The following is a 23,395-nucleotide window of genomic DNA, read 5'->3' on the forward strand; positions in this document are numbered from 1 at the left end:
GAGGCGGTGTGTGTGTGTGTGTGTGTGCTCCGCTCCTCATTGTTCCAGCAGAAAGCTCTGCCTCATACGTTTCAATGGCTACCGCACAGAAACCACGTCCCACCTGAGAGGGAACGGTTCGAGCTGCGAGGACGGAGAGGACCACTTGGATCAGAAGTTATCACGGAGCAGCTCTGTGTGGGATTAACCGTGTCCGCCGTGGAAATAAAGGATCCTGTTGAGGGCGCAGTGTGTGGATCCTGGAGGAAGAGAGAGAGAGGGGGTAAGGAAATCATGCTCCTCGGATTATGAAGCAGAGGCAGCTTCCTGTGTGCTGTCTGTGCTGTGCACGTTTTGTTTAAAACATACATGTCTTCTTAACGCATCTGAAGTGTTAATGTAGCTTGGATTGCTAACAGCCTGTTCGTTTTCTTAATCTGGCTTTAGGAGGTCCAGCAGAGCTTCAAATAATGTCAGCTTAATGACACACACACACAGGGATCAGCTAGAAGTGCTGCATGTTGCAGCCTCTGGTGTTCTGTGTATCATTACACAGCAACAGACTGACAACAAACTTGCACATTAAAGGGACATTTCACCATAAAAATCCTTCCACCCACCAGAAAATAGTTCCACCTACATGTGGAAATACACATGTATTTATATTCAATATAGAACACTATTTTGTGAGCTGGTTGTGAGCTTTGCTTTGGCCTAAAGGATTACTCTGCTAACCTACATTCTGCTCTTTGCCAACTGTACTCTTTAACACAGGACTTATCCATGCTCTGTGTGTGTGTGTGTGTCCTTGTTGCCTCTTACCTTCCTGGTGCCACCTATCAGCTGATGATCCCATCTTCTCTTATTGATTTCTTTGTGCACCCCCCTCTCCACTTTAGTGTGAGGGGTCATCAGCAGCAGCACCCATGGTCGTTGTGAGGTCAAAGTGTGGTCTCCTAGGATCAATACCACACACATTACAGTTAGTGTTAACAATAGAACCTGCTCCTGTGTCAGTGTCACCTTGAAGAAATCAAGTGCACCCGTTAATGTGACACTGCAGGTGCAAACATGCTGTGTTGGGAGCCTTTATCTCACCCTCACCTGTGTGTGGGTGTCGTTTTTCACCTCAGTCATGTGGAATAGATCGTGCTATCACAGGTTAGCTCGGAGGATGCTGTGTTATGAATGAAGGGCTCATTCTAAGCTAACAAAAAGCACAACAGTGTGTTTCATTTCCACACTTGTACTCAGCCATCTCTGGCTTAACTTATTTCTTAATATTCTGCATGTTGTCCGACCTGTTTCCAAGGTGAATATTCAAACCTGGATCCTCTCATGATTTTATGCTCACTCACATTATCAGCCTAAAGATTCCCGTCTCGTTCCCATGCAGGGCCTGGGCTCCATCCCCCTGACTCTCAGGAAGCTCTCACCAGTTCAAAGGCTGGCAGAGAGAGGCCTTGGTCCCTGTGTTAAAGCTCCGCTGCTGGAAGCTCCCACAGTGGCTCCCTTTGTGCCTGTGCTCGCTCTGTATTCCACTCTTGCACAAGCGTGTATAATCCTCCCAGCCTGGCCCACATCATGGAACTCCCTGCTTCCACCCTTTAGGCTTTAAAAATTAAACTTTTTTTAATGAGCGGTTGTGTTTTAGTGTTTGAATTCCAGCTGAGAAAGAAAACCCACAGAATATGATCTACTGCTGTTTGTCAGGGTAATTGGCACCTGTTTGTTAGTCAATGATTTGGCAGAGCTATAAAACTGGTTCTAGAGTCGACACTTTGTTTTGCTTTGAAGAAGGAAATAAGCATGCAGCTCTGAGTGAGTGCAGGGTTTGGAGAGCAGGATATTTCAGCCCTTCTTGGAGAAAGAATTTTTAGTGTTTTTCAAAAGAAGGTTTCACTTCCTGTCTGCGTAACTGTCAACAAACATGCAGCACACAAACACAAATGTATGTTCCCACAGGTGTAATGAGTAACTTGAACGTCAGGTTCTTTTTTTATTGTCGAGTCACCTCCTTGCCTAAGCTCCAGTTTCCAGTTTCAGCTTTTGTCACTGAGGTGCAGAGGGATTAGCTGTTCTTTGCGTCAAAGAGATATGATTCTCTGTCACTTTCACGCTGAGGTCAAAGGTCGGCTGCAGAGGCAATCTCGATATCCAGATGTATTGCAGTGAAGTTTTTATTGCGATGCTGGATGGCTGTGACTTCTGCCACGTGTGCTGCACACAGTGCTGAGTCAAGCAGCGACTGAGAGAGACGTGAAGCCAATATGGAAGTGTTAAAAACTGCAGTTCACACAGCAGCCTCTAGGGGCTCAATCCTCATAGACTCCCAAGATAAAATGCAGAAATAAACATGTTTACAGCCTGGAACAGTACTGGTCTCTATGTTCTCTTCTAGTGTCATATTGTTTTAATTATATTACACAGAATTACCATAGAAGCCAGAGTGCAAGCTTCCATTCACGCTCCACCTCTTGGTCTGCATTTGGAGCTTAGGTGGACCATGACGCTGCCAACATGGGGATGGTTGGAGCCTCCTACAGGGACCTGGCATCTTTTATTATTGTTTTTCAATTTATCCACTTCCTGTTTAGAAACCCCACCTCATAACTATAGCTGTGGTCCAATGAAGGCTTGTCATGCCTCATCACCTTGAAATGTTAACCTAGGATTCTTTGAAGTCTCTGCTCACTGCACCACCCGTTTGTCCTCTAAACATTTAGAACAGTGTGTTTATGCAGATCCCCACTGTGTGTGTGTGTGTGTGTGTGGGGGGGGGGGGGGGTGTTGGTCACTGTGGGTTTAAACTCTTAATTGGACAAAAACCTGAAGTATGCACAAACCTCGGATGGATTATTAACCATCAGTGTGTGCCTCCTCGTCCCCACTTCGCCCCCTGACTCTCTCCTCAAACATTCCTCAGCTGTGATGTCACCAACTGTCTGAGAGGATATTTATTGTCTGGGGTCAGGGTTTATCTGGCGTTGCTGGTGGAGGGGGGGGCGCTGGAGCGTCTTTTGTGCGCTCTCAGACCGTATCTCATCTGGCCTACTTGCTTTGATTCAAGTCTGAACTCGCCTGAGAGTGAGCTCAGTTGCAGGGAGCTCTGTGAATCCCACCTGCATGTGGGAGAGCAGAGCGTCTCGCTAAGTGTGAGACACGTCTGTCTGCTTCTGCAGTTCATCTGGCAGGCTGCGGGTTGTGCAATAAAAACAGTCACCGCTGAAAAACTTGTGGAAGATGACACATGTCTTGTGTTAATTTTCCAGAAGCAAACAGTCTCTCTAATTTTCCCAGTCTTCCTTAAAATGCTAACAGAAAGCATTTGCATATCCTACAAAAGCTGTGATGTAACTGTGCCATTCATGATGGTTCTCCGCTTCCTCCTCCAGACGTGAATAGAAGTCCCTGACTGTCACCATGGTCGAGCCAGCTGACAGGCCGTCCACAGCCGGACAGAGGCTGGGAGCCCCTGAAAGCTTCGGGGTGTCCACATTAGAGCCTGGTCTCCGTCCTCCTGCCCAGCCTCCGGGGAGGCAGGTCCCCATCAGGGTGCAGATGCTGGACGACACACAGGAAGTCTTCCAGATTTCGGTGAGTACCACACCTTCGTGTTCTCCTCTCTGGTCGTGTTTAGCTCAGTGTGTTCCACTCACCTTTAGCCTTATCTCCCATGTCCACTTCCTGGAGATAAACAGGAAGTGGGACAGGAGCCAGCTTCCTGTCTGAACACGCCTACAGACCCCTGGTTCTGCCTCACAGATCTGCCTTTGCAGTCTCTGTGTCGGGTTCAGGAGTCTCTGGCATGTCGTCTCTAAGTAGGATTTTGGTTTTGTGCCCTCCGACCCAGCTGCTGTATCAATTCTGGATGATATCACCGTCCAAAGAACCAGCGCCTCAGCTGCTTTGTTGAACATCTAGAGCTGCCGGTTTTTCGGGAGCCGTAATTGCCTCTTGTGAAAATGCCAAGAATTAGTGTGTGGTTGTTGTTGTGTGCCTGAGGACGTGTGTGTGGCTGAGTGGACAGTTTGACAGAGGATCTGATGTCAAAATCCTGAATCCTGAGCAGAAACGCGGGTGAACCGAGCAAATTAACGGCAGAATTCACTGCAATAAGGGAGCCATTGTGTTTGGAGTCTGACTCACCTAATCTGTCTTTTCCTGTTACAATGCTTCCCAGTGTGTTTGTGCAGTAGGTGTAGTCTAACGTGTGAATCAAGAGATAAGCCTGCAGCTAACGTTGGCACTCCATCGGGCATTTTCGCTAGCTCATTAAGCAGCGTGCTATCTTATAACCTCAGCCAGGCTGCTGTGAACAGGGACCATAAATTTTAAAGGTCCAAACACTTTTTTCACACTGAAATGTTGGCATGATGATGTTTATTCCAACCTCATTTTCAGAATAGAGAATAGAATATACTTTATTAATCCCTTTGGGAAGGTCCCTCAGGGAAATTTTATCCTAAAAAATATGTGTGAAAATACAGCATCTTATATGATGTAATGCCATGATGGTTATTTCTTGACTTTTGTTTTAACATATTGATCTTAAATCTTTGCTAAAACTTGGCTGAGATTTCTGATACTTTTTCAAGATAATAATAATATGTGTGCTTAGGACAACAGCTTTAGCTATGTGCTAATGGCATTGCCATGCTTTTATTCTGAAAAACCCAGTTTCAGACTTGAAAGTGATTCATGCGTCCCTCAGTGCAGGTTGTGCACACTAATTTGTTGTCCATAAACACTAAATTTAGAACGTCAGTATTTATTATACCTTTCTTTAAATAATTTAAAAATGAAAGACATTCCAACATGTGTCTTCACTAAAGGTTCTCAGATCCAGCTGGTTGTCGTTCTCCTCGTGACGTTTGAGCCGGGAATGCTGAGCGGACCCTTCCTGTGAGGGCTGATGTGGAATGCATTAGATGAAGACACTAAAATGTGCTGCTTTTCTTTTTTTTTTCCTCCGAGCTGAAGCTGAGAATCGGACATTGTTTGAGTGATGAATAAAACATTGTGTCACACACACACACACACACAGTGCATCAGTGCATCAGTGACCACACCGGGAGGCTTCATTATTAATGTGGAATGGTGGAGGAGTGCTCAACATGAGTTCTCGCTCCCATTTTGGTAAATAATTGAAGGAAGAGAGAGATGTGCTGTGTATTTGCATGCATGGTGGATAATGCAGGATGTGTGCTGCTCATTTGCTCTGAGCTGCTTGCTGCTTGTTTAAAGTCAGGCTGTACAGAGGGCTGACCATAAGGAGATAATATTGTACAGAGATCTGCTGTCATGGTGCCACCTGCAGCTGCAGGTCCCTCCGTCACACTTGAACTACATCACGCTGACATAGATGGAGGTCCTGCTGATTCCCTGGGGAGCAGTAAAGCTCATAGCCTGCCCTTGTCCTCTGTGAGAGCTCTCATTGGTCCAGATGATGCCTTCAGATGCTTCACGCCATATGGAGCCTTCACTCTCCCTTTTCTGTCTGTCTCCCCATCGATCGGTGGCGTCTGATTGGTCAATATATTTCCTGTGCTGTGTTGTCCAGCATGACCTTAATCTCGGCAACATATCCCCATCAAGATTGACTTTCTCAGTGGACGTCGGAGGCTTTAAAAAGGGACCATGTGATGGCGGGGGTGCAGTGAGAGCTGGGGAAAGATACAGGAGTCCGGGGGGGAGCGTTATAAGGATTAGAACTGCTTTATAGACGACATCATTTGATGGACTAGCGGCCCCTGAGGCCTGCGATAAATGAGCTACAAGTCCCCGGCTTCATTATGCAGAAACACACACACACACACACACACTCTGCATGGAGCAGTTGACATTTCAAATGGATTGGCCTTTGTGCTGTCTGCCACCTGGGAGTGAATGATACATGTGGAAAGAGCAGATATGAGAGGAATGAGAAGGAGAACCACAGAGGCATCGAGGTAATGAAAGGAAAAAGATTTAAATGTCCTAATTTTACAGACTTAAGAGAAAAAAAAAATGTGGATTTTTGATTCTGATTATTTTGTCCCCTGCTCGGACATTATGTAATTTATAATTTTCATAATTTTTTATCCTAGATTTTAATCCCATCTCCCCTGATGCATCTTCACAGCACAAGGACAGATCGGGTGCTTCACTGGTCCACCTTGGCTATTTCCCCCTAACATTAGCAGAGGAAATGAGCTTTAATGCAGGCTTCCATTAGTGGATTACTACGCAAAGCACAGCGCTGTTTTTGTGTTATTTTGTTTTGCACATACTGCAGTTGTTTGCCCTGAAGCTAGGACACAAGTATAAAGTAATAAGAGATGAGAAAACGTGTGTTTTGGAGCTCTGCTGGTGTTTCTTTATGTCTTCTGCACTTGGCAGGGTCCCTGGCAGTTAAGCTGCAGTGGTTTGTGTGTGTGTGTGGGTGAAGCCAAGGTGATGTTTAAAGACAGTAAAATGTAGTTTTTTCAGGGAGAGGCTGAAAAACCGGCTGTGTGAACCCGGCGGGTTTACGACTCACAGTCTTCTCTTCTGATCTCCCAAATAATCTCTGTCTTTCTTTCTGCTTTATTGGAGCGCTTACAGAACCAACAGTAGCTTTGGCAGGCCTCATTCATCATGTTCTTCAGTGTGTGTGTGTGTGTGTGTGTTAGAACCCCTCCAGCTCCTGCTCAATCCTGCACACTAAACCTATATTGATGCTGTTTGCACTGTTTCCACAAGGGCCACATTAAACCCTGTTATATAGATATGAGTTTATAGTCTAATGAGCCTGACCATGATACATGGTGTGTGTGTGTGTGTGCATGCTGTAACCTGCCCTGCAGTTCCACAGACTCATAACATTAGTTAATTATAGCCCTATTAAAATAAATGTTTAATCAGATTTGTGGATGTAATATCCGTCCCGTCATGTCTGTCTCACAGATGAGAGTGAGGGATGAACATGGCTGAATAATGTATTATATATTATGCTCATCTCTGATGAGTTCTTTCACAGTAAAAGCAATGTATGACTTGTTACTAAGTACTTTAAATATGAAGCAAATCAATCACATTTTCAGTCACTGTGGACTCATTGTTAAGTCCTGCACCTCTGTGGAAGCAACACAATCATGGCTCTTTTTATGCAGCACAGCATCATTATAACATCATAAATCATAAGAAAAACAATCCATGAATTTATATTTTTCATATGGGATTACATGGTTTTGCTGAGATTGAGCTGTATTGTGCCTGATGCGTTCAAAGACTGTCAGAAAGTTGAACAAGTTTTTGTGCTTTTAGGGTTTACAGTGTTTTGTTTGTAGCATCATTACCAAACATGTAAATTCTGCCGCAGCTCAATCTGCTATCAGGTCACAGAGACATGTGGATGCAGCCTCTTACAGTGGAACAGAGCTGTATTATGTAAGGGTTGGCGTTCACTGTCTGATTCCTGTGGTTAGAGACCTCAAAAACAAGACTTCTGACTGGGGACTGACTTTTCTTTTTAGCTACTTCTCCCTCAGAGCTGTTGTGTTGCAGACATGTGAGACGGTTGCTTTGCCGTAAAAGGTGGGTGTGTGCACGTGGAGCCACGTGGAAGCCGAGTTCAAAGACGGGACCACAGACAGTGCTGCCTCCGAGCGAGGAAGGAGATATTACTGCTGGTTATCGCTGATGGAGACTCAATTATACAGACTGTTTCCAAAAGGGAGCAGGACGGGGTAGAAAAGAGACAAAAAGGGCCCCAACGAGGGGGCGGAAGCAAGGCATGGCGTTACGCTCGCTGTGATGGAAAAAGAGAGCACACACACAGACACACAGACACACATCCGTCTCCCACTGAAGCCTTTTTGCCAGTGAACTAGCAAACACTGTCCTCTCTGCTTGGCGGCAGAGCTCTATGGTGTTTTTTTTTGTAATTGCAGTGAATGAGGTCCCCGATGAGGAGGCTAAGTCGAGCCAGCAGAGGAAGAGCAGGGCCTCATTCAGGGCAACCCGTGTAACCCCTGCCTCACTGTGCGACACAAACCACCATGTCAGTGTGTGGATTACAAGTGTTATTGGTTTGTAGATGTGGGCTTGTGGGAAATTTTCACTTATTGCCACTTTATTGCTTCTTTAAACAGGAAAACGCTGCTTTGTTGTGCTTGGAGGAGGTTGTGCGTTAGTGTGTAGGATGCAGTGACTGGCTCTGATTGTTTTAGTTGTTGTTTACATCCCACAAAACCTAGTGGGCACATGCATGTTCACAAAGAAACCAATGAAAACAAATCCAGTTTTTAATTTTAGCACCTGGCTATAGTCAGGGCGAGCTGAAGCGTACACTTGTATGAAACTTGAATTAAGCATTTAGCCTGGAGCTTTAACCCAAAGTGCCAGCGTCAATATCTTAAATGAAATTTCACCCCCTTTAGAACTGCCTCGCTCAATCTCTGTTGCAGATCTGGCCTCCTAACTCCACTCCTGTGTGCTGTGCTGGGATCTCTTTCAATAGGTGAAGTGTTTCTTAATCTCCCACCTCCTCCCCTCTGCCTCTGTGTGGATGTTTTTCCAGAAGCCTCAGTGGAATTCAATGGCGTCTCTCCTGCTGGGAGTCTCCAGCCGGTTGTTTCTCTGAGAACCAGGCAGAGGAATGCAGCCTAAAAATGTGACTTGGTTATTTTTTTGAGGGACTGTTCCTTTAAATCTGTAGTTTAATTGATTTTCATGCAAAAATCTTTCATTATCACTAAAGCTAATCAAATCAAAATGCTGCTCCCTGCTTGTAAATCATCTGTGAATGCTCATGCACACAGCAGATACCACAGCCAGAGTTTAATTATTCTGTTTGGCTCCCACACCCGTTTATTCCGTGTAAATCAGCTGCTTTGGCAACATATGCAAAAACAAAAACACATGGAGCGCTCAGGCCTGTGTGGCTGCCTTTAAAATGACTGTGCTGTGAACTTTAAATTCCAAAAGCAGGAAGTGTTCCTGTATTTGTTTACATTTGTGCAGAATGAGCACTTCCTGTTTATGGTGCACCCTCATAATGCTGGATTACATTGAGAAAAGGAAGCATCGATTGCTAGGTGACAGGAAGAACAGTGGTGTTTGAGTGGATGTGGCTGTGTGTTAGCGTCCAACGCTAGCTTGCTGTGCTTCTCTGCAGACAAAGCCTGCCTGTTGGGAGATCTACATACCTCATTATTGCACGACACCGGACGCTAATTGCTATCTTTAATGGTACAACATTCTGCTTGTATTCCCCTCTGCTGTTCTATTTAATTGTGCGCTGTGAGCCGTAACACAAAGAAGAGACGTGGCATTGTGTTTATAGCAGCCCTTAGGCATCACCTCCTCCTTCTCCTCCATTGCCTGTCTTGATTTCCCACAGTGCCTTGCTGTCACTTCTGGCAGGTATTTGCCAACATGCTTGTTTATTCAACAGTCCAGTTAACCATATGTGTGGAGTGTGTGAGTCCTTTTCCTTCTAAGAAAATGGCTTTTGAGTAAGCCGTTTAACCTAATCTGAGGGGGAGACTGTGATTGGTGGACAGCGGAGGAGGGAGGGAGTCGCTCCCAGCTGTCCTGCTACTAAAGCAACTTTATCTTGAAATGACCCCTGGTTTCTGGAGCTGTGTTGATTTTTGCTCCACTTGTGTGTATTTTAGCAGCAGGACACAGCATGCTCTGTGGTATGAGAGTTTCATGATAACCCTAGCTCAGATTACACCACAGCCAGACAGGAGTGAGTTAAAGTTCAGGTGATTCCCTGATGCTTTCACTGCTCTTTTTTCATTTCCTTATTTCCTTTCTACTTCTCTACATGCTCTCTTCTACTTCCCGACTGTACCAAATGATTGCAGGAATTCAGAGCAGGGGACTAAAGGAAGAACAGCTTGGAGGTGTTTTTTCTCCCCCCGTGGGGAGTTCTTATCATCAGTCTCACCCATCTGGTTTCTATCCCTGTTGACATTAGTCAGAGTGCTGCAGAACAGACCAGGAGCTTTCAAACCTTCCATTAATTCATGCAGATTTACCCCAAGACATTTACATTCGTTTCATATGATTGTTGCATGTAAGTGGTGTCATTAATTGTCCAGGTCCATTCATAATGTGGGGCATGTTTGCATGTGTGCAACTGTATCACAAGGTATTATCCATAGCAACAGACTGCACAGCACCTCTGTTGACCAATCAGAATCCAGTATTTAAAACAGAGGAGTAATAATCTCGCATAAACTGTGGATTTGAATAAAATGTATGTAACATAGCAGCATCCATAGCAACAGTCTTCAGCACTAACGACCAGCAGAACCGACCAATCAGAAACAAGTATTCTAAACAGAAGTATAATAATTTCACAGAAATGATTGTTGATTCTAAATAAAATGTACTTTTTTGAGCAGATAATGTTTCGACCTCGACGCGGATCAGACTTGTTTCCATAGCAACGGTGTGTTCAGAAATAACAGACTGCAGAATCTTACCAGTTTCTCACCATAACTGATGCATTTTCATTGAGTGACTAAATCTCTCACATAAAAGGAGCTTTTGTTTTTTAGACTCAAGTCGAGGAAAATATATGGACATTTGCTTAACTATTGGCCTCAAAGGGCCAAGAGGGGGCTGGACAGCAGAAAAGCCAGAGCAATTACTTTGATATACCACATCCCTGTTTAGTCAGGCTGCCTGAAAGAAGAGGAGGAAGCTGGATTTGTTGTGTGTTTCAGTGGTATACGGTGGTGTCTTTCTGTCTGTTTGCTGAACTCCAAAGGGGTTTCAAGAGACGCAGAAATAATTCTGAGTATTGTACTGTTTATTGTCAGTAACACTCGGTGCATGTGACCCACCACAATCAACCTGCCATCTGACCGTAATGGATATTTTTATACTAACACACAAATGTTCTCTTTATAATTTGTGTAGAAGAAGAAGGGCCTGAGTCATATTACGAAAGGTAAACAGAAAGAGAAACAGTTGCCACAGCTGCAAACGGGCCTGCTTTTGATGACTGGTCCTTTTGGAAGTCTGACTGCATGAAGACAGATTGCAGCCCACTTCACTCATGGACACTTGGTTGTTCTTGCTGGACCCTCTAATTATCTAAAAGGAGAAGCGCCATGTTGGTGCAGACGGACAGCTGTGTGAAACGGAAAAGGAACGTGACCTTAGGTTTTGCCAAGGAAGGTTTTGTGTGTGTGTGTGTCTGTGTCTGGGTTTTTTTGTGTGTGTGTCTGCATGCAAACAAATCACACAGAAAATTATGTCTGCAAAAGTTCGCTGCACATTAATTGTGTCTGAGTGTTTTTGGCCGAGTAAGAAGGCCTCATTGATGAAGGTTGGTGAATGAAGCGATTGTGATTTGTGATGGGTAGATTTCACCACACACACACACACCCACACACACAGCAGTTATATTTAGACACCTTCACACTCTGAACATGTTCAATGCCCCATTCCCTCTGCTGAAACTGGGTTTCTTGGTTCTCATGGTTGCTACAAAGATAGTGTATAACACCAAGATGTTCCACTTGTCAATGACATCATCCCTTGCTTGGTGTATGTGTGAGTGGATGATGGGAGGAGTGAGTGCTCCTGTCGCTAATACAATTCCTTTGACCAGTGTGGAGGTTTTATTGCAGAGAAGTGAGCCATTATTAGAAAAAGCTCTGTAAAGCTAGCTGATTGATGGATTTTCGATGCACGTCTATGCAAGGCTTTACGGTAGTGGTGGTCAGAGAAGCCAAAAAAGAAGAAAAAGATGTGATGGGAATATTTTACCAGCTTTGATGAACCTGGCACCTGTTTGTATGCTAAACCAAACTGCACTGTTTCTTGCCTTTCCTGCCTCTTTTCTTAACTTTTGTTGTGCTTCTTGGGTCCCAAACGTCCAATCAAATCATGAGAAGAAGCTCCATTTTGTTACCTCGCAGCTCTATCTGCTTATTAAACTTTTAGACCGTGCGCCACAGTAGGTGTCAAATTTTAATGCTGAAATGTCTGAGTGTTTTTTAATGTTTTTGGCTGCGTTGTCTTTATTTTCAGCTCATGAAGTTTGCGCTCCTCTCAGTCTGCAGACGTTTTAAAAGCTTTGCAATTTGCATCCTTTTTCTTTTACACCCTGCTGCTACTGTGAGGTTTGGAGCTGAGTCTGACCACACCTATCCTGCTTTCCTCACTTTTTCATTACAGCTGTTTAGTTTTGCATTTAGACTTTGCTTCAGCTGTAAGAGGCTCCTCCGTGACACGCCGTGCACTTGTGTGTTATTATAACTGGCATTGATATTTAAAAGATTTCACTGCTGACATTCCAGTATGTTACATTACTCGAATGTGATACGTGGGAATCTCCCTTGTGTGTGCACACAGGCTTTCTTTAGCCATTGGAGAAGGGTTTTTGGAGGAAATTGCTATTTCCCACTTGAGTCTTTTTTAGGCTCCTGAAAAGTTTTCGTTCATAAAGCAGGTTGAAACCGAAAATAGGGGTTTAATGCGGAGAATAGGGCAGCATCTGTCAGTCAAGTGTCCCTGTGTGTGTTGAGTGTGTGTGGGTGTGTCCCTGCAGACGGATTGGACACACACATGCGATAGCCAGATGGTGACAGACTTGGCTCACACCTCAAACTTTGCTGCTCTGATTCCTCTCCTCACTGCTCGATTACCTTCCTTACTCTCAGATTTGATGCACAAAGCAGCCATCTTGGACTTCAGGGCTCATATTTTTCATGGTGTCTCACTGTAAATTCAAATGAATCTGGATGTTATGTAACTCAAAACGGGAGCCTCATCGGACGTTTGTGTGAAAGCAGGCTGGAACTTTCTCTCTCCTGCCAGGGTGGTGCCAGGAGAATTTTATTTTCAGTTAATTTTGGGTTTCATGTCTGCACAGCTGAGCCTCAGCCTGCAGCGATTCATTAGCCAAGACCTCACATAGGGGTCAAATGTCAGCCACTTGTTAGACACTCTAGATCTGTCTGAGATTATACAAATAAAAGAAATTAAAATAACCTTCTTTCTTGCCTCTCTTCCAGCAACGGTCACCTGGCAAAGTGCTGTTTGACCTGGTTTGTGTTCATCTCAACCTCACAGAGGGAGACTACTTCGGTCTGGAGTACCAGGATCATCGGAAGATGACGGTAAGAAGCAGAATTTGACTTTTTTTATGAGCTTATTCTGCAGCTACAGCCTGTATTTTAAGGGTTTATTTTTCTGGAACATCTCCTCCAGTTTCCCTCAGAGTAAGATATCTTTAGCTATAATCACATGGGTGATTATACACGAAGGTTGTGTTTAGTCACTGTTTCATGTACAGCATGGAAACTGTGTCTTTGCCTCCTTTTATTGGCGTTTGTGTGACTTTGAGACACAGCTTTTAGCAGAATGTTCCCTGTACGTGTGTGTCGGTGTATGACAGCAGGCTGGTTCGATGCATTCAATTTCTTGAAAAAGCTAGTTGTTTCCCCAAATATCAGTGGCATGAATTATGAGGAAATAATGACATCATTGTCTCACACACACACACACACACAATATATTGCGTTGTTGGCCAGTTAAACCAGGAAGTAAGGTGGTTTCTCAAACTCTGCTCTGATTGGTCAGCTCCAGCAGCCAGAGCTCAGACTCTGTGCAACATTCTCTTGTCAGCTCTGCAGGTCAAATGTGAAGGCAGGATTTAAAGACTCAGTTTAATTGGATGGGAAGTTGGTGCACTCCCATTGGTGCAGGATGGGTCAACAGCGTTGTTGTTTTTGTTGCTTTCTACAGGTGTGGCTGGATCTGCTGAAGCCGACACTGAAGCAGATCCGACGTAAGTTTCTCACAGATGTTTTAATCAGACATAAAAGCTCCTGTCAGTGCTGCTAAATTGAATATTTCTCCCATTTTTTTCCCCTTTCCTCCAGGCCCTAAAAACACCATCCTCCGCTTCGTGGTGAAGTTCTTCCCTCCTGACCACACACAGCTGATGGAGGAGCTGACTCGGTAACGTCCTCTCCGCACAGAAACCAAACTTATCTTCAAATTAAAAGACTTGTTGTTTTGTTGTTGGTTTCCTGTCTGCCCAGAGTGTTTTTATAGTGCACAGCTGCAGTAGAGGCCATGTTGTGTTACGTTTAGTCTCTGACTGTGACTTGTTGTTGTTGGTCAGACACTTTAACACCCTTTTTTTTCTTTTCCTGGAAAGATTAGATCATGTCATAGAAATATTCCCACCTTCTTCTTCTTCTGTATCTGCAGCCATCTTGTCTGCCTCTTTTTGTTTAGTCTTAACAAGCATATCACAGAACTGTGTGTGCAAGCTCCTCCTCCATAACTAAAACTAGTTATAAGCATGACATGACCTTCCACATTTTCCCATGATGCCGTGGTTCTCCCAAGCAGCTGGATTTACTGTAGTTAGGAGCAGGAAGCGCTGACACTGTCTGGGGACTTTGATGGTTTTGATGTCTTCCTGTCTCATCTCCCTCTCCCCTTTTTATTCCAGGTATCTGTTCGCGCTGCAGATAAAACACGACCTGGCCTGCGGTCGCCTCATCTGCAACGACACCAGCGCCGCTCTCATGGTGTCTCACGTCATTCAGTGTGAGTGCACAGAGCAGAGAAAACCGGCTTTTTATAATACGTGCACATGATTTCATGTCACACCACTGGCAGACGTAGACTGAAGATCGAAAGTCTCCATAAGGAAGTTAATGAAGAAAATAACTGTAATAATTAATCAGAATTTTGCAGTAGTGTAAGCACTAAAAAATAGTAATAATACATTAAAATATTGTACTGTAAATGCACTTTTACAGTGTTTAAAATGTATTTTTATTTGTAATTTTCCCCCAAAAATGAGCAACGAAAGATGAACATATTCAGCCTTTATCAATATTTAAAAGGTGGAGAATCCTTCCTGATGCCCCTCCTGCAGGGCAGCTGTCTGCCAGCGTGACTGCAGACGTGTTAAAAAGCAGCATCATATCTGAGTGGGAGCCTTCCTCTCTCTCTCTGTTGTTATTCTGCTCCATATGTGGGAGGATATAGAATATAGAATTTCTCCATACTGTTCTGCAGCGCAGCATGCTAAGGTCTATAAGTCGGTTGTCATGGTAACCGTCAGTGCTGTGCCTTTGTGTGCACCTGCGGGCGGTACAGTATGGGGGTTATTACTGCTGCTATTGAACAGATGGAGACGTCAGGACACTTCTTCTTCTTCTGCATCATGTCCCTTCTTTTTTCCCCTTTCGCCAGCTGAGATCGGAGACTTCGATGAGACCCAGAGCTGGCAGCACCTCCTCCTCAATAAGTACCTGCCCGACCAGGACGCCATTAGGGACAAGATCATCGACTCCCACCGAAAGCATGTGTGAGTGCACGCCCATGTGAATGTAACAGCAGCTGTTTACATGAAAGTAGCTGTGGGAGATAACTTTGCTTGGAAAACAGTGCTGAGATTTAGTCTGAGATTTAGGTGTGAGCCAGGATTATTTTCCACATAAACAGTGTGAAACACAGAGATGTTTATCTCTTTATTCAAATGTGTGCTAATGGTTACACCCCCAAATCTGTCCCCCAGAGACGTTTATCTCTCTCCCCTGCAGGGTCGGCAAACACACATTTGGCACCCCCTCGTCTGTGCCCCTGGGACCCACACACACACACACACACACACACCTCCTCTTTGATACTGTAATTGTCCTTGATGTAAAATCCCCTAAACCTGATAAGAACTAAAAACCAAACTTGTTGAGCATTTGTCACACGCAGGCCCCTCCCTTCGGCCCCTTTAGCTTCCCTTAGCAGGAAGGAAGTGGCTAATTCAGCGGCTCATACAGGAAACAGGAAGCTATTTTCAGATTCTGTGAGGAAACAAACGTCTTATGTGGTGGATTGCTTTCTTTCTGTGGGCACCACCATCTGATCCTGAGGTGTATTTTTAGGACAGAATGATCTGCAACCCACAGTCATTCACTAAAACGATCCTCTTAGTTGTTGCCATGGTAACTCGGGACATGTGGGGGCTACAACGTAGCACAGAGAAACATTATTGCTGTTTTAATTGTGATTGATTGATGGCTCTTTACACAGTGGGCAGACTCCGGCGGAGTCGGACTACCAGCTGCTGGAAATCGCCCGGCGGTTGGAGATGTACGGCATTCGCCTGCACCCTGCGAAGGACAGGGAGGGGACCAAGCTCAGTCTGGCTGTGGCGCACACAGGGGTGCTGGTCTTCCAGGTAAAATGAGGGAGCAGAGGGAGTGAGTGCTCTACATAGTTGCTGCTTTCTCACAGTTTACTGCACATTGTGTCCTCTTTTCTGCAACCACACTGACCCCAATTAAGTCCAGTCTGGCTTCTTTCCTTTGATTTCTCTCCCATGCTCTTAAGAATTTAGCTGATCAGACATCTTGGTTAATTGGTTCATGAGGTTTTGTGGTGAGCCTCCACCCAGCTTAGCAGGAATGTAGCTCTTTATCCAACTGTGCTGCAGCTTATTATGTAAAATCTCCTTTTTTTGGAGCTGGAATACATCAAGTGTTTTTCTCGTTTGTATTCAGGGCTACACAAAAATTAACGCCTTCAACTGGTCCAAGATTCGCAAGCTCAGCTTCAAGCGCAAACGCTTCCTGATCAAGCTGAGAGCCGACCCCGCAGTAAGTCCGCCTGCTCCCTCTCCGTCTCCCTTCCCTCTCTGCCATCCATACTAACATCTGCCTCTGTGTCCTCCAGCAGAACTCCCACCATGACACCCTGGAGTTCGCTATGGGCAGCAGAGACTGCTGCAAGGTCTTCTGGAAAATCTGTGTGGAGTATCACGCCTTCTTCAGGCTCTTCGAGGAGCCCAAACCAAAACCCAAGCCCATCCTTTTTACCAGAGGATCGTCGTTCCGCTTCAGGTGAGGACGTGGAACAGAAAGAGGTGCTGCTTCATCCTTCGTCTTTTTTTCTGTGAAATATCAACTGTTTCTCTGTCTGTACGTGCAGCGGGCGGACCCAGAAGCAAGTCATTGATTATGTGAAAGACTCCGAGCTCAAGAAAGTTCCATTTGAAAGGTGAAGCAGGAACTCAGCATCCGTCACCGGTTGACAGCACACAGTTTACATCACCTGTCCTCTCTCGCCTTTTCAGGAAGCACAGTAAGATCCTGTCCCCAGGCAGCACGACGCCTCAGTCTTCTTCCTCCAGATCGCAAGTGCCAAAAGAGGTATTACTTACTCAGAAAAACCAGACAGAATCATGGCCCCTGAATGCACCATGTGTGATGTATGGATCTAAATTAGCAAAAAACTACCATGGCCCCTGCTGCTAATTATTTTCTGCTCATCAACTGCACTACACTTCATCAAAGACATGGTTGTTAAATAGCATTCTGCACCTAAAAGGTCAAAGATAATTTTGTTTTCCTTTTCCATTCTCAGAGTGCCATGTCTGTCCTGTTGGTGGACCAGCCTGACTCAGCCAGATTTGGCGTTCAGGTTGAAGCTAACGGCTCAGAGCAGCCTCCGGCGGTCGCACCCTCCTCCAATGGTTTCCATAATGCACCGATGGCGCCCGGCTCGGACCCAATTCATCCCCGACAGAACCACAATGGCATGGCGACGGTGCCGGACCAGCAGCTCCTCAACCCAGGTCCATCCTGCAGGGCAAACAAAGGCAGCAGCTCCTCTATTCCATACATAGACTGCAGCGATATAGACAGTGAATGTGATGTGACAAAGAAGGCGTCCAGGGGCCACAGCAATGCAAATGACAGCAATGAGGATGAGCCTTGTGGGTATGATAGGAACAGGGGTAGCGGCAGTCGCAGTGGAGGTCTGTTTGGGGCTGTAAACGGGTTCTACCACACCAATCACCAGGGGCAGATGCAGCAGGGTAACCGGAACGCGGTAGATCAGGCGAGGAAGTTTAACCACGAGCTAACAGACGAGGAGATTTTGTTAAACGGAGGGTCCCTTCACGGCCGCCTCCCGCTCCACAGCACGCTGCTGGATGAGATCTTTCAGGGTCGAGACAAGCGCGGTGTAGGGCTCGGTCGGCCAATAGGAACCGGGACCCGTAGTCAGTGCTCCAGCCCGGTGATCAGCAGCATCCACCACCGCACAAACTCCTTCAGCCACGCTGAGATGACGAATGGTCACGGTCAGGCGCGCTCGTCCTCACGATGGGATGATGGCGGGCATTATTTCAGCAAGCGCCCTGGTGCGTTTGCTGTGGAAACTCCCACTGTCCTGCCACCATCCCACCCGCCAAACCCCTACGGCAGCTACTCCCCGATCACCTCAAACCGCACGCCGTCGCCTTTGGCCAAACCGTACAACAACAACATGAGGAACCGCTCTGACACCGATCCATTCATCCTCAGCCAGATCACCTCCACTCCCATCCATCACCATGACAACAATCGCTCCGGCCAAGCCCCTTGCTCCGCCCCGATGGAGCGGAGGATGATAATAACAAACGGTAACCACGGTAACCTGATAGCTCCCGGTCAGGCGCGGTCCAATACGGTGCAGCGGTTGTTTGGGCGCCAGGGAAAACCTGGCAACAACAACATGAACCAGCCGGTCCAGATGATCGACGGGTCCACCAGCAGCGGCAGCGACACCAGCGACACCGAGTCAGACACCGGCAGCAGCGCGTACAGCCACCCGCTCATGTATGGCAACCCGGCCGCCGTCAGCTCCATGAATTCCGTCAATTCGAATGCCGTGGGTTCGTCGAAGTTCTCCTTCGGGAGTCTGCAGGTGGGGGAGGGCGAGGATGAGGAGGGGGAGGAAGAGGGATGCTACCGCTTTCATGAGGAAGACATGGGCGGGCAGGTGTTTAGCTGCTGAAGGAGTAGCGGAGCTTCAAATTAGCAATCACATATGAAATGCAATGTAAAAAGCATAATACTGACACACACAGATGTTTAGTGTGTTTCACTTGGTTTTTAGATTAATTGATGATAACATCTTTTTGCACATTTTTTGTTATGCATGCTATCTTCCTCACAATGTGCCATAACTTGTGCATGTGCAGATGGAGAATTAGAAATCCTTTAATCATTTTAGGAAAAATTATAATTCTGAGAATTTATTTGTTGTCGTTTGTTGTGGAGGGACTTCATGTTGATCGGAGGATTTTATAGACCGTTCTTTTGTAGCATAACTTCATAATTGTCTGGTGCAATAGAAGGGCTTTAATATAATAGCTATAAAGGGATTTTATTTGATTGAGGAGTCCGGTGTATTTGAATGTTAGAGAGTAATACGCTGGTAGAAACACGTTGCAGGAGGATCGGTGCAGCTAGCGGCCGCTCTGCCTTTCTTGTTGGGTGTTGGCCTGAGCTGATGTCTCCGTGTGTGTCTGTGTGTTGTGGGCGACCTGCGCTGTAATTTGTGGTAGAGGCTTTTTTGTAGTTTTTTTATCCTTAGTGGAGGATTTTAAGTCGATCCTAACCTTTTTATATGTGTATTTTTGATAATAACAGAAGGTCTGTGTGCATTTCTACTTCTATATTCTACTATTTTCAATCTTTTTCACCATTTTACACACGCAATAAGCAATAATCAAACAAAGCCACTGTCTAAAGCTGTCTGCTTTGCTCGGCCTGGCCCCTGGCATGCACTAAGGTAACTGTGGGTTATCTTTCACTTTGTCTGGATGCTGTTTTCTCACTTTTTTACGACGCTGTTTGTTGGAGGCTTCCCATCCCCATCACTGTCATTGGCTGCTCACTGCAACACATTTATTTTGTTCCTATTACGCCACTGAATTGGGTTTAAAAGATACTGGTGTCTGCCATTGTAGGGAAGCGGTTGCCATGGAGACATAGAAGGCTACAGCAGCTCGGAGCATGGCTGAGCTACTGAAAGTTAGCTAAAGGAACAGTTTAGCTACCTGTACTAAGGCGAGGGAGTGCAAATGCTAATCTGTGTTAGCTAACTTGTTATAATGTAATATATAATAATAGCATGTGGGCTAATGAAAATCAAAGTAGGCACATTTCTCAGTTGCTTTCAGTATAAACTAGCTAGGCGTATGATTTTCTGTGTAATTATTCTCACTGCCACAAGGTGGACACAAAAATCTGCACGGTAGCTTTAAGGTGAATTCTTTTCTCTGTACCTGGAAGACATACACGGGAGTAACAACAAGCTACAAGGTGACCCGACCTGGACCTTCTTTTTCCTCCTGCTGCTTCTTCCTGAAACAAATGTTCATGCTTCACGCTTTGTAAATGCACTGTGTGTTTTTTAAGCATGTTTTATTTCTTACATTTGTTTCTTTTCCTACAAATGCATGTTTAACAGGGCACAAAAAGTTCCTTTCCTTCCTGACACTCTGCTCTGTTTGTATTCACTCTGTGTTCAAATGGTTCCAGATGTTCGCAGTGCGGTGCAGTACAACGCAAACTTATTGACGCTACTTATAGGTCACTAACTGCACCACAACTTTCAAATGCTCTGCAACCATTTGACCTCACACAAACATGGCTGACTCAGCGCCGGCGCTCTGTTAACAGGGAGCAAGAGAGGGCGAAGTGAGACAGACACAAGTAAAGTTAAGCTTAGTGCAACATGTAAGTGCAAAAGAAAAAGATTCATTTGAGTGCAAAGGCTTTTATTTTGTAGTGTGAAAGTCAGAAGTTGGACACACACACATGAGCGCTGGGGTCGAGTCTGCCTTGTTTTCTTTTCACTGCCTGTCACCAAATAGCACTTACAGCCTCTCACGTCCTCAGTGTAATTTTAATGTACACAACAAGCTAATAGATTGTGATATTGTAATCTGTATGTTTATGGGGAGCAACATCTGCTAGATTAATTACTTCAGAATATTTGTAGCTTTTAAAATATACACACTGTTAGAATGTATTCATTTGCTGGGTGATTTGGGGAAATTTTGCACTTCTTACTAAGAGTTAAATGAGAAAATTAAATTTCTGACGTGGCTCTAAATGGGAGCAATAGCTCCCAAAGTTCGCTAAAATTTTAGCGTACAACAAGCAGTCGGATACTTTCAAGCTAGCATCTCTCACAGGTGGCTAACGAGAACACAGTACTTGTTAGCTTAGCTTAACCTGTTAGCATTGCAAAACTATACAGTTTATCTTATTTGTTAAAACAGTGATTTTTAGAAACCCCCTTTTTTGCCGCTTCTAAAGCCAGGCTAAATGCTAAGCTAGCTGGCATCATATTTAGCATGTATAGCATGTGGGGTATCAATCTTCTCGTCTAACTCTCAGAAAGACAGCCAATTAGCGCATTAACCAAAATGTCCTCTTAAATTGATCATAAATAAGGCCGAAGGTGGTGTTTTAGGATCACATCTGTGCTTCTTTTTCTGTTTACATAACCCACTTTTTGGCTTTCTGGCTGTTTAAAGTTGAAGTTTGCATGTTCTGTATTTACTTAATGGTGCATGTGAGGGCTGTGAATTCGCAGTAAATACTGAACATGACTCATAAAGATGAATCTTTAAATCATTTCTCTGCTCTGCACTGGTTTTCTGTCACTGTTGTATTCCTGCACACCTGTCTTCTTTTCTTTACCCTTCATTTTAACACTGTAACTGATTGTGTGCACTAGTGTCAATAAAAGACGACAAAGGAAAAGGGACTCCAGGATTTACTTTGGAGGAGACTTTGCTTGGATTGTGACCCCTCCCCGTGTTTTGTGTTGTGCTAGCTGGCCTGTAGTGTAGCAGTTTGTTTGTTGATCCCACCCATGTGTGTGTCCCACCTCCTGTGTTGTTGTTGTTGTAGTCTTTTTATTTGCTGTATGGTGGTAAGTTCTTTTGTAGCACGTCTCACCGATCTGCACTCAGTGGTTGCCTCGGTTTTACCCATGATCCCGTTTGCTGTATAGCAGTGGACTCTTTGGAAACTTTGGGCAAGTATACAGTTACAACTTGGTTAGCAAACATCCGTAGCGGCTCTAGATGTAGCGACGGCACAATCAGACCAGAGTCCTGTTAGAAAACAGCTGATTTTAGGTGTCATTCCTTCACACTGTAGAAGATCATATTTAATGTGCATTAAAGAGGAAATTGAAGAGTTTATTAGAGTTTATTACTCTTTTAATGCACAAATATGACTCTAGCTTGCAAATAGCTGCTTACTAACAGCATATGTTTTCCTTCTTTTTATCTGCTTTAGATAAGTTTATCCAATAATAATGATAGATGTAGCATCCTTTGACATTTGAATGAAAAGAAGGGAAACACTGGTGGTGTAAGAGTAGCTGATTGACTCTTTCTTCTCTTCCATTTTTCTGTCCTCCTTCAGGAAGTCCTGGTTCAGAAAACTCTCCAAATGGGAGTCCATGTGTTGTTGTTAACGGCGACGCCACCGACGTCCTGGGTGTGGTGCCTGAGGGGCAGCAGCTGTCGCCGCTGACCAGCCCGCTGCTCACCGAGGCTGGGTATGTACGCAACGAGGACGAAGATGAAGCGAGGAGGAAGGTGAGGATGCAACAATGGGCAGGAACTCTTTCAAAATAAAAGTCTTATAAAAATAATAAGACACCTGGATCCTCTTTCTGTTTGTGTCCAGAAGTTTCCCACAGACAAGGCGTACTTCATCGCCAAGGAGCTGTTGACCACAGAGCGGACCTACCTCAAAGACTTGCAGGTCATCACGGAGGTGAGCCTCCACCTGGTGCATTGTGATGAGGGTCAGACTGAGCAGCAGCAGTGTAGTGATGAATCTTAACAATAAGACATGGCAGCTGTGTCGGTGGAAAAATCTCCCATCAGCCCTTGTGCTGTTTTTCTTCTCTACAGTAGTTTCCACCCTGTTTGATGTGGGAGGAAGGCGTGCGCTGGAGCATTTTTAAAAGCTCTTAAATATTTTCTTTGGCTGGCACAGCTCACCTCCTCCCCCCTCCTCCCCCGCTCTGCTTCCTCGCTGTCACTCTTCCTTCTGTGGGACAGCTGGACGGCCTCCTGTCATGATCCTGTGTGATTTACTCTGAAGGGGAATTTAACACCTCGGTGTCAGGGGGGCTGTAGTGTTTCTGGGTTATTTGTTTGTTGTTTTTTTTATACAATATGTGTTTTAGATCATTTTTTTCTTAGTTGTAAAGTAAACCATAAATTAATTAATATTTATTCATTTTATTTTTTTATTTTTAGACATTTTTTTTAACTCTTTGGTACAGCAGAGCTCAAAAATCAACCATATTCATTGTAACTCCCAGCCAGTTTAAGATCGAAGGGTCACCAGTTTGAAACCCAGAGCTGGCCACATGGAGCTATAGTGTGTATATAATGTCGGTAGGGCTTACACATACTTAGATTTGCTTGGTGTTTAGTCCCTCTCTGTCAATCCTCCAGTCCTTCCAGAGCGCTATGGCGAAAGATGAGGCGTTTCCGAACTCCGTCCAGAGCTTGATTTCCTCCAGCTATGATCCGGTCTACAAGTTTCACCAGGGCTTCCTTAAAGAGACGGAGCAGCGCCTGGCACAGTGGTCA

At 45.0% G+C, this 23,395-nt stretch overlaps 1 protein-coding gene across 2 annotated transcripts in view; it reads left to right on the forward strand.

Moving 5' to 3' along the window:
• LOC114432324 (FERM, ARHGEF and pleckstrin domain-containing protein 1-like) overlaps positions 1 to 23,395 on the forward strand; it is a 26,545-nt gene continuing 3,150 nt past the window's right edge. The window contains exons 1-16 of one of the 2 annotated variants that reach the window (XM_028400259.1): positions 1 to 262; positions 3,375 to 3,576; positions 12,984 to 13,088; positions 13,717 to 13,759; positions 13,854 to 13,932; positions 14,435 to 14,532; positions 15,187 to 15,301; positions 16,024 to 16,171; positions 16,494 to 16,589; positions 16,669 to 16,832; positions 16,921 to 16,989; positions 17,066 to 17,141; positions 17,356 to 17,566; positions 22,209 to 22,384; positions 22,476 to 22,565; positions 23,258 to 23,391. In XM_028400259.1, coding sequence (XP_028256060.1) covers positions 3,403 to 3,576; positions 12,984 to 13,088; positions 13,717 to 13,759; positions 13,854 to 13,932; positions 14,435 to 14,532; positions 15,187 to 15,301; positions 16,024 to 16,171; positions 16,494 to 16,589; positions 16,669 to 16,832; positions 16,921 to 16,989; positions 17,066 to 17,141; positions 17,356 to 17,566; positions 22,209 to 22,384; positions 22,476 to 22,565; positions 23,258 to 23,391 — 1,778 coding nt within the window. In that variant the 5' untranslated portion in view covers positions 1 to 262; positions 3,375 to 3,402. Of the gene's footprint in view, positions 263 to 3,374; positions 3,577 to 12,983; positions 13,089 to 13,716; positions 13,760 to 13,853; positions 13,933 to 14,434; positions 14,533 to 15,186; positions 15,302 to 16,023; positions 16,172 to 16,493; positions 16,590 to 16,665; positions 16,833 to 16,920; positions 16,990 to 17,065; positions 17,142 to 17,355; positions 17,567 to 22,208; positions 22,385 to 22,475; positions 22,566 to 23,257; positions 23,392 to 23,395 lie in introns of both variants that reach the window. The other variant, XM_028400258.1, reaches the window with a different exon arrangement.

Source organism: Parambassis ranga, chromosome 2 (assembly GCF_900634625.1).
Source record: "Parambassis ranga chromosome 2, fParRan2.1, whole genome shotgun sequence".
Taxonomy (NCBI): Eukaryota; Metazoa; Chordata; class Actinopteri; family Ambassidae; genus Parambassis; species Parambassis ranga.